Genomic DNA, 13,809 nt, shown 5'->3' on the forward strand with positions numbered 1-13,809 from the left:
GTTTCTCTGCACCAAGTGATCCTTCGTTGCACCCCATTTTTTATGAGTCGGTAGGACCCTTTTTCGCACATGCTGCGCGCCTCAGAAAAACCAGCAGAACAAGGGTCCAATTTGCGATTATATAAGGTCGCATGTAGTCGTATTTCACCAAAGTGGCATCAGGACATTAATTTGTGCAGAGGCTTACATCTCATATGCAAAGTGCTAGTCGGTTTATCGTTTAATGCGGCAGGTATACATAGGTTTGAATCATCCTGTAAGTGTACGACAGCGCTTAAACGATTGTTCTCACCTAAGACAGCTTAAAGAAGCTTTTCTTGCAAAAAACTGAAGGCGAATGGAAAGCTTATATACCGACTCAGAAAAGAATGTGATTAAAAGACCAAAAGAACAAAACGGGCTCTTCTTCTTTTTTGCTCCCAGTTCACACCGAAGGGCCCTTTACTGTATATAAGAAGTTCAAATTTAAATAAAGAAAAAATACAGAACGGTTGATGAGCAGGATCAGAACGGAGGACTTGGCTTGGTAGACAAAAAGACGACATGTGCAAAATGTGAAAAGGCAAGAAACTAATCAGAAGAATTACCACCTTTGGATGTAAATGATCAAAGGTATAGCCGCCTTTCCTGGGAATCTCCAAGAGACCGACGAGGTTGTATCTGGTAAAAAAGAGTTTAAAAGTGAGTTTTGAATAACATGAATAATCTCATTTCTAGTGCATTCAGTCAGAAAAAGATCTCTTTTGCGTTAAAACGACCTCTTCCAGTTAAAGGATCATGGATAGCAACCAAGTGCGCTATAGGCACAGCCAAATCAACAACTATGAAATATCTTAAAATTGAGGATAAACGTCTCACATACCTAAAGCTACACCCTCGTACTGGCTAGATGTATTTACGTATAGAGCATCGTCACTGCGGTTGGGATCTTTGTCGTTGAAATATTCGTCCATATGCATTAGTAACCAAACCAAAAAGTTTTCAGTTTGCTTAATCAAAAGTTGACAGCTTTGTAAATCCATCGTAGTAGATGATATTAGTTCTGGTAGGACACTTGTCAGCCTCAACAGATGGATGGGCCCATAAACTTTGATAGGTATTAATGGCTTCTGGTCCTTGGTTGACTTTTTGAGGATCTCGTCATATTGCAACCTTTCTAATCTATATAGGAGCATATTACCCAGGCATTTATCGAAGTACAACTTAAGGCCAGCACAATATTCGCTCAGCTGCGATTGCGATCCCGGCGACTCTAGTTCTTGACTTACTTCATGCTCGTACTTATTTAATAGCTGTTCCACCGTCACATCAGCAGGCAGTTTGCAGATTTTTTTATCCTTCGTTACATACTCCCAATCGTCAACCAACACGCTTTTCAGCTTTATTGGAATTCGCAAGGGGGTCTTTAGGATCGGATAGCCAGCCATATGATGTAGCATGTTTGGCGACAGTGAAGAGGACCGTCTGCGATCATCGTGTCCGTTTTGATCCGACGATGAGCGCAAAGAACTTCCTGGATGAAGGGAATTAGCAGAGCTTCTTCCACTTTTCTTTCCACTCATGGAGGACGCTAACGAACTTTGCGACACACTCTTGCTTATACCGGCATTTGCACGGCCATCACCTTTCCTTTTCCCACCACTGCCGGATCCGCCCAAACTAGTAGAAGTTTTCTTCTTTTTCTGCTGCTCGAGAAGCGATTTCTTTGCTTCCTTTGCCTCGCTGGCTAGTCTTTTCTTCATTGCGATGTTTTCCTCGTTATAGGCCCGTATCCTATCATACCCAACCCACTCGTCCCAACTAGACTTCCACCCTTGGTAATGTATGAAAAAACACTTTCCGTTGATGATTTCCTCTGGAATGCTTTCGTCCTCCCCCAACTTCTGTGGTTGTGTCTCCTTTATTGTTTGCGAGTTGAACCCCGGCTTGTCATTAGGAACACCTGTATAAGTTTGAGAAGATGGATCCCATATTTTCAAAATCTTGGCCTCATACATTAGAGGACCATGGAACGCCAGGCAGCGTCCGCCGAGCGCAAATTCTTGTTCCAAATCAACCATTGTGTGTTCTTTTAGGGCGTAGTCGTAGCGGTAGTGCCTCGCAGATGCCCGTTTGTAATACCATATACCTCTATACCATTCACCCTTTTACGTGTTCGGTGAGATTTTCAGATGCCTCTTCTATTCCAATCCCCCGTGGGACGCGACATTTATCGATCGTCGGAGAAACGGCCCCCAATGTTTGCCACCTTTTCTATCAGTATTGGTTGGTTAGTAATCTCGAATTATAGGCCCTCTTCCTTCGAGGAGTCATGAGGCTCGTGCAAGTTACAGCAGGAGTAAAAAGCATTATATCGGACTAGGCAAAGTGAGTTAAATCTCTACCTTGCGCTTTTCGATAAACAGTTACACATAGCTAAAGTAAAGTCCAGACTTTTAATAGGAGTGCTATTTTAAAAGAAAACACAGTGCACAAACAACAGACCGGGTTATCGTAGATGAACGTTTCCAAAATACTGGCGTCGCCCACAATCACATCAAATGTTTTGCGCATACTAGCTCCCAGGTTGCCTCAGATTGGCGCCTCTTTGCTAGTTCAAAGAGGGTGGATTTTAAGATCGAGACAATCCCATCGTTTCTACTCGGAAAAGGCCAACGACGAACCACCTTCGAAAAAAGGGGGTGAAAGCACCAGGAAGGCGTCTGGCAAAGCTACGGCATCTTCAAACGACAATGCTGCACCACCACCGCCATCCAACACTAATGATAAAATTAAACAGCCGAATGTAGCTGTATCGCATGCTATGCTAGCCACAAGGGAGCAGGAGGCCAACAAAGATTTAACGAGCCCTGATGCACAAGCGGCTTTTTATAAGCTTCTTCTACAATCAAACTATCCCCAATATGTGGTATCCAGATTTGAGACCCCTGGTATTGCTTCATCGCCCGAGTGTATGGAATTGTACATGGAGGCATTGCAAAGAATAGGCAGACACTCGGAAGCGGATGCTGTTAGGCAGAACCTATTGACAGCCAGTTCTGCTGGTGCAGTCAATCCATCTTTGGCGTCATCTTCGTCGAACCAGTCGGGTTATCATGGAAACTTCCCATCTATGTACTCTCCATTTTACGGGTCTCGCAAAGAACCGCTGCATGTTGTCGTTTCAGAGTCAACCTTTACTGTTGTGTCAAGATGGGTTAAATGGCTACTTGTGTTTGGTGTATTGACCTATTCTTTCTCAGAAGGTTTCAAATATATCACAGAAAACACAACATTACTCAAATCATCAGAAGTAGCAGATAAATCGGTCGATGTTGCTAAAACGAATGTCAAGTTTGATGATGTATGCGGTTGTGATGAAGCTCGTGCAGAGTTAGAGGAGATAGTTGACTTCTTAAAGGATCCTACCAAGTATGAATCTTTGGGTGGTAAACTACCTAAAGGTGTATTATTGACTGGTCCTCCCGGTACGGGTAAAACCTTATTGGCCAGAGCTACAGCCGGGGAGGCTGGTGTAGACTTTTTTTTCATGTCCGGTTCTGAGTTCGATGAAGTTTACGTTGGTGTTGGTGCTAAACGTATCCGTGATTTGTTTGCTCAAGCACGTTCTCGCGCCCCTGCTATCATTTTTATAGATGAACTAGATGCTATTGGCGGTAAACGTAATCCAAAGGACCAAGCGTACGCCAAGCAGACCCTAAATCAATTATTGGTCGAATTAGACGGTTTCTCGCAAACAAGTGGAATTATCATTATCGGTGCCACTAATTTCCCAGAAGCTTTAGACAAAGCGTTAACCAGACCAGGTAGATTCGATAAAGTTGTGAATGTTGATTTACCCGATGTTCGTGGTCGCGCTGACATTTTGAAACACCACATGAAAAAAATAACATTAGCAGATAATGTCGATCCAACAATTATTGCTCGTGGTACTCCAGGCTTATCGGGTGCTGAGCTGGCCAACCTGGTCAATCAAGCAGCAGTGTATGCCTGTCAAAAGAACGCAATATCTGTCAACATGTCACATTTCGAATGGGCTAAGGACAAAATTTTGATGGGTGCCGAAAGGAAAACTATGGTTTTAACAGATGCGGCTAGGAAAGCCACCGCTTACCACGAGGCTGGTCATGCGATTATGGCCAAATACACCAACGGTGCTACCCCTCTATACAAGGCTACTATTTTACCCAGGGGCAGAGCATTAGGTATTACTTTTCAACTACCAGAAATGGATAAGGTTGATATTACGAAAAGAGAGTGTCATGCCCGGTTGGATGTGTGCATGGGAGGAAAAATTGCTGAGGAGTTAATTTATGGCAAAGACAACACCACAAGTGGTTGTGGGTCTGATCTACAGAGCGCAACCGGTACAGCAAGAGCTATGGTGACGCAGTATGGTATGAGTGATGATGTGGGCCCTGTAAATTTGTCAGAGAATTGGGAAACTTGGTCGAATAAAATACGCGATATTGCCGACAATGAGGTGATTGAGCTTTTGAAAGATTCAGAGGAAAGGAGTAGAAGATTACTGACCAAGAAGAATGTTGAGCTCCACAGACTTGCTCAAGGTCTTATTGAGTACGAGACACTTGATGCGCATGAAATTGAACAAGTTTGCAAAGGTGAAAAATTGGATAAGCTCAAAACATCTACAAATACTGTTGTGGAAGGTCCAGACAGTGACGAACGTAAGGATATAGGAGGTGACAAACCAAAAATTCCGACGATGTTAAATGCATGATTTTTTTGGGAATCAAAGATAGCCTTAGAGACCGGCCATAATTCGTTCTTTTTGATCCAGTTTGTGTACTCCATAACGGCGGCTTTGTAATTTACTGGCCAATAACTGCCAGAGCACYTTTCTCTGTATTGGTTGACCTTGGGAACGTGTAAATGATTATTTCTCGAACCAATATGCGAAGGGACTACTCTTTTATTCAAATATGAGCTAAAGATTAGTTTGTAGTAATTAATACTTCGAGAATAAAAAAATGACGGTAAGAGAAAGGGTGATCAATTCACCTTTCATTCACTAAGAAAACAAAGAAAAAAATAACAGCTGCCCTACTAAAAATGGCTTGTGAGTTCAGACCGAAAAAGGAAGTATGAGTCATAACTCAAGCTATTCACTTTGTTTACTATAAAGAAGTCAAGATAGAGCATCTGTTGGTATATATGTATCAATACGCCATACATTGTAAATAGAACATCAATGAATTTAACGTATGAAGTAAATACGATCATACCGTATCAATTATCAGTAGCCTAACGAAAACAATCGTTTATGCCGTATATATTCATGACATGAAAAAAACGAGAATGATTAGAAACAACATCCGTATGTATACCTATTCGTGTACTCGTATGTACATATATACATATATACATATATACAAGTTATGATGAAACAAACAAAAAGTTTTATATTTTTTGCCTTTTTTCAGGAGCGGAAGTGTCTTCGTTCATCTTTCTCTTTAGTTTCTGAATTAGGCTTGATGGATTTTGGCAGTAATAATTCTTTGCTGCGATTCTCTTGGCGTCTTCAGTACTCAAAGGCGCTGTTTCCTCGATAAGTTCCTTGCACGCCATTATGACCGCTAGCAGTTTTGCCGAATCTATTGAAGTCTTATCATCTTCAATGCCTTGGTCCTCATCTTTCTCTACCTTGCTGCCGTCGTTTTGAGCCTCTTTATTTTCGGTTGGTTCTTCTTCCTGGATTTTTTCGTCACTAGGAAATTTCATTTCGAGGTACCTCGTCACCAAGGCTTCATCCTCTATTAGCAGTGTTGCTAATGTTATTTGGGGAGGGGTATATAAATACACTGCGTCGGTTAACAATGCGCCAGTTATCCTTTTCTTACATCTATCATAAATTTGGCCCATATAATTTAAGTCCACCTTACCGTAAAGGACGTTTTGAATATCTAGAAAAAAGCCATGCAGCGGTTTGTAAGGATGATGGTTTAACAATGAAAACTTTAACGACTCTAGTAATTTGAACTCATATTTAATGATACTTTCTCTTGTTGATTTGGCCTTTTGAGCAAAGGAATCTACACTAATGAAATAGTTCTCCGATTTACAAGCTAAGAAAATTGTAGTGTGGACAATACTTTTAGGATCAATGTGCATAACCGAGTTTTCTAAGAAAAACCGCCTAAAAAATGATATCGAGGTGGCCACCACTTCAGTGGGCAAATTTAAATGCTGGGCTATTACTTGAACTTTCTTCGCGTAGAAATTCACCAAACTCAACTCCTCTTCCATTGTCAGGGGAATAGCCTTTGCTTCTAGAATTTTTACCTCTTCTTCTATTAGATTGTGAGCTTCTCTGAATTTTAATAAATCTTCCTCAATAGAGGCTACCGCTCGAGAATTTGTGTCCACCCTCTTCTCCTCAAGCTGCTCCTTAGTATACGACCACATCCTGTACTGCGACGAGTGTCTATAGAGATCATCATCTGATATTCTTTTATAATTCGGTGGCTTATTGTTCTCCGCAGGCGGTTTAGCTGGGGCTTCTTTGTCTTTTTCTACTACTTCCGCAGTAACAGCGTTGGCAGCATTTTCTTCAATTACCTGAACATCAGTCATACTGTTAACCTTGCATCCACAGCGCACTCTCCACAAACATTTTTTTATTGGCTGAAACTCGGCTCAAAATGCTTTTATGTCTTCTTCAAGTTCGGTTCAGACGATTCTCTTTGCACGTACCACTTACCCGGCTGGCGAACGGCATAAACAGCGAAGGGGTATATAAGATTATTCAGATCCCTTACTTTCCCCGGACGATCAGCAGCCTCGCATTACAAAGGCTTGTATACAAGGTTATTTGATTCTTGAAAACCAAATAACAGATAATTTTTAACACTACCTGTTGACAACCCCAGTTCTAATATAAATTTTTGGCTCACTAGAAATAAATACGCCATTATATCCTTTTAGCCTGCTTAGATTATCCTTTACTTCATTCCTTTTATCAGGCGCAGTTCTTTCGAAAAAGAAAGGAACATTCTTCTCGATTCCAGCCGCAAAGCTATTTCACTCATTCTGAGCCAGCGGAAGTTCGAAGAAATCAACCACTATTGTAACCAAGTCACGGCGGTAAGAGTATATCTTCCACCCCTCATATTTCCTCTCCTCTAATACCACCGTATTTCTTCCCTAAACTACGGAGCGCCGTAATAAATAAGGAGTTGCAAGTTTTATAGTAGATATCGAGAAAGTATTGTGTTATTATTGGTCAATAGTAACGTTTCTCCACTTTTCAACATTACTCCCTTTTTTTTTAGTTAAAAAAAGAACTTGATCCTTAAAAAAGGATCCGTTTGATCTTTATGAGAGTCAGCTAATATCATACATTATTGCATCTGTTACTCCTAAGTTTTTCTCCTTTGAATGATGAAAAGAATAAGATTTCCTTGGTCCGATGAGGAGGCTTCCTATTCCAATCTCAACAATTCTCCTAGCTTGAGAAATAAAAAGAGTGGTAATAATTACACCCGCTCCAAATATTATTACACTTTTACGAGATTTGACTTAATCAATTCAATCTTACTATCGGTGATGCTATTTTTGTTAGCTATCCTCATTACTGCATTATATTTCACAAGGAACTCTAGGCAGTCGATTTCGCATGCTTCGAGAGCCATTCTGTTTAATCCTCTAGGAGTTATATCACAGTCACTTGGAAATCATACATTGAACTATGACCCAGAAGCCAGAGAGTCCTCCAAAAAGTTGTACGAACTTCTTTCCGATTTCAATACGGCATACTATGATGACGATAACATGATTTTAGGTACCAACCTGTTTTCGCAGAATACATATTCGAGACAGCCGTATGTTGCTAACGGTTATATAGGTAGCCGGATTCCCAATATTGGGTTTGGGTACGCATTAGACACTCTAAACTTTTATACAGATGCTCCAGGCGCTTTGGATAACGGTTGGCCCTTGAGAAATCACAGGTATGCTGGTGCGTTTGTATCAGACTTTTACTGTCTAGAAGCAAAATTAAACTCCACAAACTTCCCCGAATTGGATGACGTGGGATACTCCTCCGTCATTTCCTCTATTCCTCAATGGACCAATCTACAGTTCTCCTTAGTGAATACTTCTCAATGGTTCAACCCGCAAAATGTTACATTGGATGACGTAACTAACTATAGTCAAAATTTGTCAATGAAGGATGGTATTGTAACCACAGAGCTAGACTGGTTAGATAGCCAAATACACGTCAAAAGCGAAATTTGGGCACATAGAAATATCCATCCGTTAGGAGTGGTTTCTTTGGAAGTTTCTTTAAATATGGACCACTTACCTGCTGATTTTGATTCATTAGAGATCAATATATGGGACATACTCGATTTCGACTCATCCCACAGAACAGTTCTACAGGAGTTGGGAACAGATGAAAAAAACAACGCTGTTTTCATGGTTGTTCAGCCAGACAATGTGCCATCCTCTAATTGTGCCATTTATTCTGCGTGTACTGTGAAGTTTGAAAATTCTACAGAGTCAATCAATGCTGGCCAATCATTTGAAGATAACGACAGCCATACATCATCAAATGTCTATCATGTTATATTAACAGAGGATCAACCCAAAATAATCGTTCATAAATATGTCGGTATAATGTCTAGTGAATTCAACAGGAACAAAGAGCAGCAAAACGATACTAACGTTGACCTTGCTAAAATGATAGCACTCAACAGCAAAGGCAATTACCAACAGCTTCTGTCAAGTCACAAGCGTGCGTGGTATGACCTTTATAATGATGCATTTATTGAGATTCCTTCTGACAGTCTTCTGGAAATGACTGCGAGGTCTTCCCTGTTCCACCTGCTAGCAAACACAAGGAACTACAATGTTTCAAGCGATAGAGGACTGCCAGTGGGGGTGTCTGGCTTATCTTCAGATTCTTATGGTGGTATGGTGTTTTGGGATGCAGATATATGGATGCAACCAGCCCTATTGCCCTTTTTTCCCAATGTCGCTCAAAATATGAACAATTACAGAAATTCCACTCATGCCCAGGCAATTTTGAACGCAGAGCAATATGGTTATCCGGGAGCTATATATCCTTGGACATCTGGGAAATTTGCTAATTGTACTTCGACGGGGCCCTGCGTTGATTACGAATATCATATCAATGTCGATGTTGCAATGGCTTCCTTTTCGATATATCTGAATGGCCATGAGGGAATTGACGACGAGTATTTGAGATATACTACGTGGCCAATTATCAAGAATGCAGCTCAATTTTTCACTGCCTACGTCAAATACAATTCTTCTTTGGGGATGTATGAAACATACAACTTAACAGACCCTGATGAGTTTGCAAATCACGTAAATAATGGTGCGTTCACTAACGCTGGAATTAAAACGCTTTTGAAGTGGGCAACAGACGTTGGCAACCATCTTGGCGAGGTCATTGATCCCAAATGGAGCGAAATTTCTAAAGATATATACATCCCAAGATCTTCGTCTAATATTACTTTAGAATACTCTGGAATGAATAGTTCAGTGGAGATTAAACAGGCAGATGTGACCTTAATGGTTTATCCACTCGGGTATATCAATGATGAATCGATCCTGAACAATGCAATCAAAGATCTTTATTACTACTCGGAAAGGCAATCTGCATCCGGACCCGCAATGACGTATCCTGTTTTTGCTGCTGCTGCTGCCAGTCTACTGAATCATGGCTCTTCCTCTCAGAGCTATTTGTACAAGTCGGTCCTTCCATATTTAAGGGCTCCGTTTGCTCAATTTAGTGAGCAATCCGACGACAACTTCTTAACCAATGGGTTAACTCAGCCAGCTTTCCCCTTTTTGACAGCCAATGGTGGATTCCTACAAAGCATCTTGTTTGGGCTAACAGGTATCAGATACTCTTATGAAGTGGATCCTGACACTAAGAAAATTAACCGTTTGTTAAGGTTCAATCCCATAGAGTTACCCTTGCTGCCTGGAGGTATTGCTATTAGAAATTTCAAGTACATGAATCAAGTCCTTGATATTATAATTGATGATCATAATGGCACAATTGTTCATAAATCAGGGGATGTTCCGATACATATAAAGATACCTAACAGATCTTTAATACACGACCAGGACATCAACTTTTATAATGGTTCTGAAAGTACAAAAAAGGCAAAGTTAGAGCGTCGAGGGCTCGACCGTGTTGGTGAACCAATGCGGATGGATCGCTATGGTACCTATTATATTTTAAACCCAAATCAAGAGCTCACGGTTCAGTTATTTAAACCTGGTTTAAATGCAGAAAATAACATAGCAGAAAATAAACAAGTAACAAATTTAACAGCAGGCGTTCCTGGTGACGTTGCATTTTCTGCTTTGGATGGGAATAACTACACACATTGGCAGCCATTAGAGAAAACTCAACGCGCTAAGCTATTGATCGATTTAGGTGAATATAAGGAGAAAGAGATTACCAAGGGAATGATTCTTTGGGGCCAACGGCCCGCAAGAAATATTTCGATTTCTATCTTGCCTCATTCCGAAAAAATTGAAAACATTTTTGCTAATGTGACAGAAATTATGCAAAACCCGGGGAATAACCAAATTCTTAATCAAACAATTGGCCAACTTCTAGATGATGCTGGAGTACCGGTCGAAAATGTTATTGATTTGAGCGACATTGAACCGGAGGATGAAGAATCTTTTGGTGAAGTTCAAGCCTTATTACATTGGAAGAAAGAGGACTTGGCGAAGCTAATCGAGCAGATACCTAGACTAAACTTTTTGAAAAGAAAATTTGTCAAAATTCTTGATAACATGCCTGTGAACCCAAGTGAGCCATATTACGAATCAAGTCGTAACCAATCGCTGATTGAGATATTGCCCAGTAATAGAACAACTTTTACTATTGATTACGATAGGTTACAAGTGGGCGATAAAGGAAATACAGAGTGGAGGAAGGCCAGATATATAGTTGTGGCAGTACAAGGAGTGTACGATGACGATGATGATAGCAAGGGAGCTACGATCAAGGAAATCGTGCTCAACAGTTGATATGAAATAATTGCATATAAGTAGTGCTTCTTTTTTCCTTTTTTGGATAGCTTCAACAAAAGTAACTAGTAATATTTTTTTGTAGAGTACGTATTTAAAGACACTACGTTTCATAAAATATGCTTTTGAAGTACGAAGATGGATACCACTCGTAATAAATAAGAATAGCAGATATGTTAAATTGCGCGAAACCTTCAGAAACAGCGTTTTGATGGTACTATTTGAAAAGGACCTATGGGCGCGCGGACTTAAAGCGGATATCATTAGTTGGGTTATAATCATACGATTATATGTATTAGATATTAGATATTAGATTTATTGAATATTATTAATTAATTGATATTGAAAACTTGTGTATAAGATGTTATTGCTTCCCTCTTTAGGACGATTCAAAAGGATTTCTTTTTACTATGAGCTTCTTTGCATCCCATAAAGCATCCTCGGAATCCGTCTTTTTGCTCCAGTTTTTTTGATTTCTTCCAAGTATCGTTTAGCAGACTGTTTCCCAAAGGCCAAAAACAGTTTTCTATAGAAAAGTCCACATGCGTTACAGAGGCACGATCCACCGGTTGGACCCTCTCTCCATTGAGATGAGCTTTTTGTTTCTTTGCATTGGCCGCAGGTTTTCGTAATTGAGGCCTTTTCTCCCCTTTTAAATAGGCCCATCGTAGGCAGGATAGGTCTTGCATTCCTACCAGCTAATCTAGAACGATCCATTGCGTTCTTTGGAGTTATTGTTAGGGTTGGCATCGGTTCTTCCCTATTCAGTAAGGATTGAACAGAGATTCTTTTGAATTCCCCGCAATTCAAGCTTTTAACGATAGTGTTGCCGTACATATTACGCTGTTGATTCAATTCATTGCTAGTGAAGTGTCACAACTCAAGAAGAGAGAGAGTTGGCAGTTGCGAAAGTTCATTGTTCGATTATTCTTATTTATACTATTTCCCGGTAGAAAATTCCCTCCGTTAAGATTGGAGAAAGTGAGAGACGTTATTCGGTTGTTGAAAAAAATTTTCAAGTCAAGCTTGTCTACTCGAATTCACAAGGAAACTATGCGTAAAAGCTTTTTGCCTTTAGGGGCCCCTGATTCTCTTTTTTCACACGTCAGAATTGAAAGCGGCGGTGAGTCAATTTTCGTGGTCCATTGTTCGGAGTTTTCTTCTGCATTGAGTGAAAGAAAAGCACGAAGGCACATATTATGTACAAAAAGAGGCACTGCGGGGTAGGCTTTCTTTAGTTGAATGTAATTCTTTACACCCCTAGGCAAGTTACACTGGATGAGTTTTGCCTATTTCGGTATTAATTAAGGACCGGCTATAAGAAGTAAGCCTGGCCTGGTTGGTGTCGTCTCCACCCAAAAAGGGTCAGTCTCCAATATCTTCTGTCTTTTGAAAGTCTTCATGCAGAAATAAAGGTGCAAATGAAGTAAAAGAAGCATATTTTGATCTAGTAGTAACTGAACCTTTGCAGCTTCGTGGAGCCCAGCCTACATGTATTACGCAAACCCTATTCGAAAAAGCTTGGATCGTTTAATTCAATCATACGGAAGTTAGTACTTAAAACGGGCTGGTCAACTTTTTTTAAACTGTCATGAATGCAGAGATAGAGAGAAAAAAGTATATTGATTTACAAAACTTTAAGTATACTGTCTATCAATAATAAATACTTACACGATTATATTAGGAAAGGACACGGTGATGGCCAACATGCGCTCACCAAGCAGAACATGGTGCTAGAACACGGTGCGAAAATGCTATACGAAGAAGAGAAAAACTTTAAAAACAAACGCTGGACATCAGATTTTTATTGATCTCTATAAAATGTGACGGATAATTGAGATTTTTTTGGATCTTTTTCTCTTTCACTGGCTTTAAAGCCAATAGCAGAACCATCCCAACTTTCGTCTGTGATAGTTTCCGAGATGTAATAAAGTTGAGACTTTAAATCTCTAGACATTTTCTTAATAGTTGATATTTTTTGGAAAACGTCATTGGAGATCCCTTGTCTGATTTCACTGAAATTGTCGTGTATACTGGATAAACTATAGTCTGTGAACTCTTTTGCGGCGCCTTTCGTATAGCATATTTTTTGAGCCAAGCCAGGGAATGGTAAAACTGATTCCCCGCCGAGTTTGAGAATCAGACAGTTTTGATTTTGACTATCTGCTAATGTGTTGGAGTTTACTCCTAAATATATATCCAAAGGTTCAAAAGTATTTTTTATTTTCTTGTTAACATAACTCGAAGGTAATTCAATATACTTTGGTTTTATTAAGTCAGATAACTTTTGCGGTTCATTGATGCCGTCATTTTCGAGCTTGTTGATGAGCTCAATGATAATTGTGAACATTAGAATTACAACACCTAGTCCACAAGAAATCATATTAGCTGGGTTCTCACCCACGGAGAAACACGACACCATAGTTTGAATTACTTGTAGAGACAGTTTAGTGTCATCCAACATTTTCTCACTAACGGATTTTGTAGCAGCAGGGGCAGGTACGGTTGAAGTCATCGTGACCGTTTCAAAGGCAATTTCGATTGCAGTAATCGTATTTATCATGTCATCTTCTTCGAACGCTAAAATGAAACCCAGGAGTGGAACAAAAGAAGCAACTACTTTGTAAATAGCAACCATCTCTTTTTATTTTGTACTTCAATATGATTTTGAGTATGTGCTATACGCAGTCTGCTTAACAAATGACTATAAACGAAAGGATTGACAGGTTTATTCTGTTTTGATTGCTTTTACATTCTAACATTACTGAT

General features: G+C 40.0%; 6 protein-coding genes across 6 annotated transcripts; 2 read left to right on the top strand and 4 right to left on the bottom strand.

The window, feature by feature from the left end:
• Positions 1–854: 854 nt before the first annotated feature.
• EAF3 (Eaf3p) lies at positions 855–2,060 on the bottom strand (the record flags this gene model as incomplete). Its single annotated transcript, XM_018368466.1, has 1 exon — positions 855–2,060. The coding sequence occupies one exon, from the start codon at positions 2,058–2,060 to the stop codon at positions 855–857; it is 1,206 nt and encodes a 401-aa protein (XP_018219046.1).
• A 437-nt stretch (positions 2,061–2,497) lies between these two features.
• On the top strand, positions 2,498–4,741 carry YME1 (i-AAA protease YME1; the record flags this gene model as incomplete). The annotated part of the gene is made up of 1 exon (XM_018368467.1): positions 2,498–4,741. The coding sequence occupies one exon, from the start codon at positions 2,498–2,500 to the stop codon at positions 4,739–4,741; it is 2,244 nt and encodes a 747-aa protein (XP_018219047.1).
• Positions 4,742–5,421: 680 nt separating this feature from the next.
• On the bottom strand, positions 5,422–6,594 carry CCL1 (TFIIH complex kinase subunit CCL1; the record flags this gene model as incomplete). The annotated part of the gene is made up of 1 exon (XM_018368468.1): positions 5,422–6,594. One exon carries the CDS (start codon positions 6,592–6,594, stop codon positions 5,422–5,424), a length of 1,173 nt encoding a protein of 390 aa, XP_018219048.1.
• Positions 6,595–7,398: 804 nt separating this feature from the next.
• ATH1 (alpha,alpha-trehalase ATH1) lies at positions 7,399–11,040 on the top strand (the record flags this gene model as incomplete). Its single annotated transcript, XM_018368469.1, has 1 exon — positions 7,399–11,040. The coding sequence occupies one exon, from the start codon at positions 7,399–7,401 to the stop codon at positions 11,038–11,040; it is 3,642 nt and encodes a 1,213-aa protein (XP_018219049.1).
• A 408-nt stretch (positions 11,041–11,448) lies between these two features.
• Positions 11,449–11,877, bottom strand: DI49_5484 (uncharacterized protein; the record flags this gene model as incomplete). Its single annotated transcript, XM_018368470.1, has 1 exon — positions 11,449–11,877. The coding sequence occupies one exon, from the start codon at positions 11,875–11,877 to the stop codon at positions 11,449–11,451; it is 429 nt and encodes a 142-aa protein (XP_018219050.1).
• A 967-nt stretch (positions 11,878–12,844) lies between these two features.
• Positions 12,845–13,678, bottom strand: DI49_5485 (uncharacterized protein; the record flags this gene model as incomplete). Its single annotated transcript, XM_018368471.1, has 1 exon — positions 12,845–13,678. One exon carries the CDS (start codon positions 13,676–13,678, stop codon positions 12,845–12,847), a length of 834 nt encoding a protein of 277 aa, XP_018219051.1.
• Between the last annotated feature and the right edge of the window lie 131 nt (positions 13,679–13,809).

Source organism: Saccharomyces eubayanus, chromosome XVI, assembly GCF_001298625.1.
Source record: "Saccharomyces eubayanus strain FM1318 chromosome XVI, whole genome shotgun sequence".
NCBI classification, from domain to species: Eukaryota; Fungi; Ascomycota; class Saccharomycetes; order Saccharomycetales; family Saccharomycetaceae; genus Saccharomyces; species Saccharomyces eubayanus.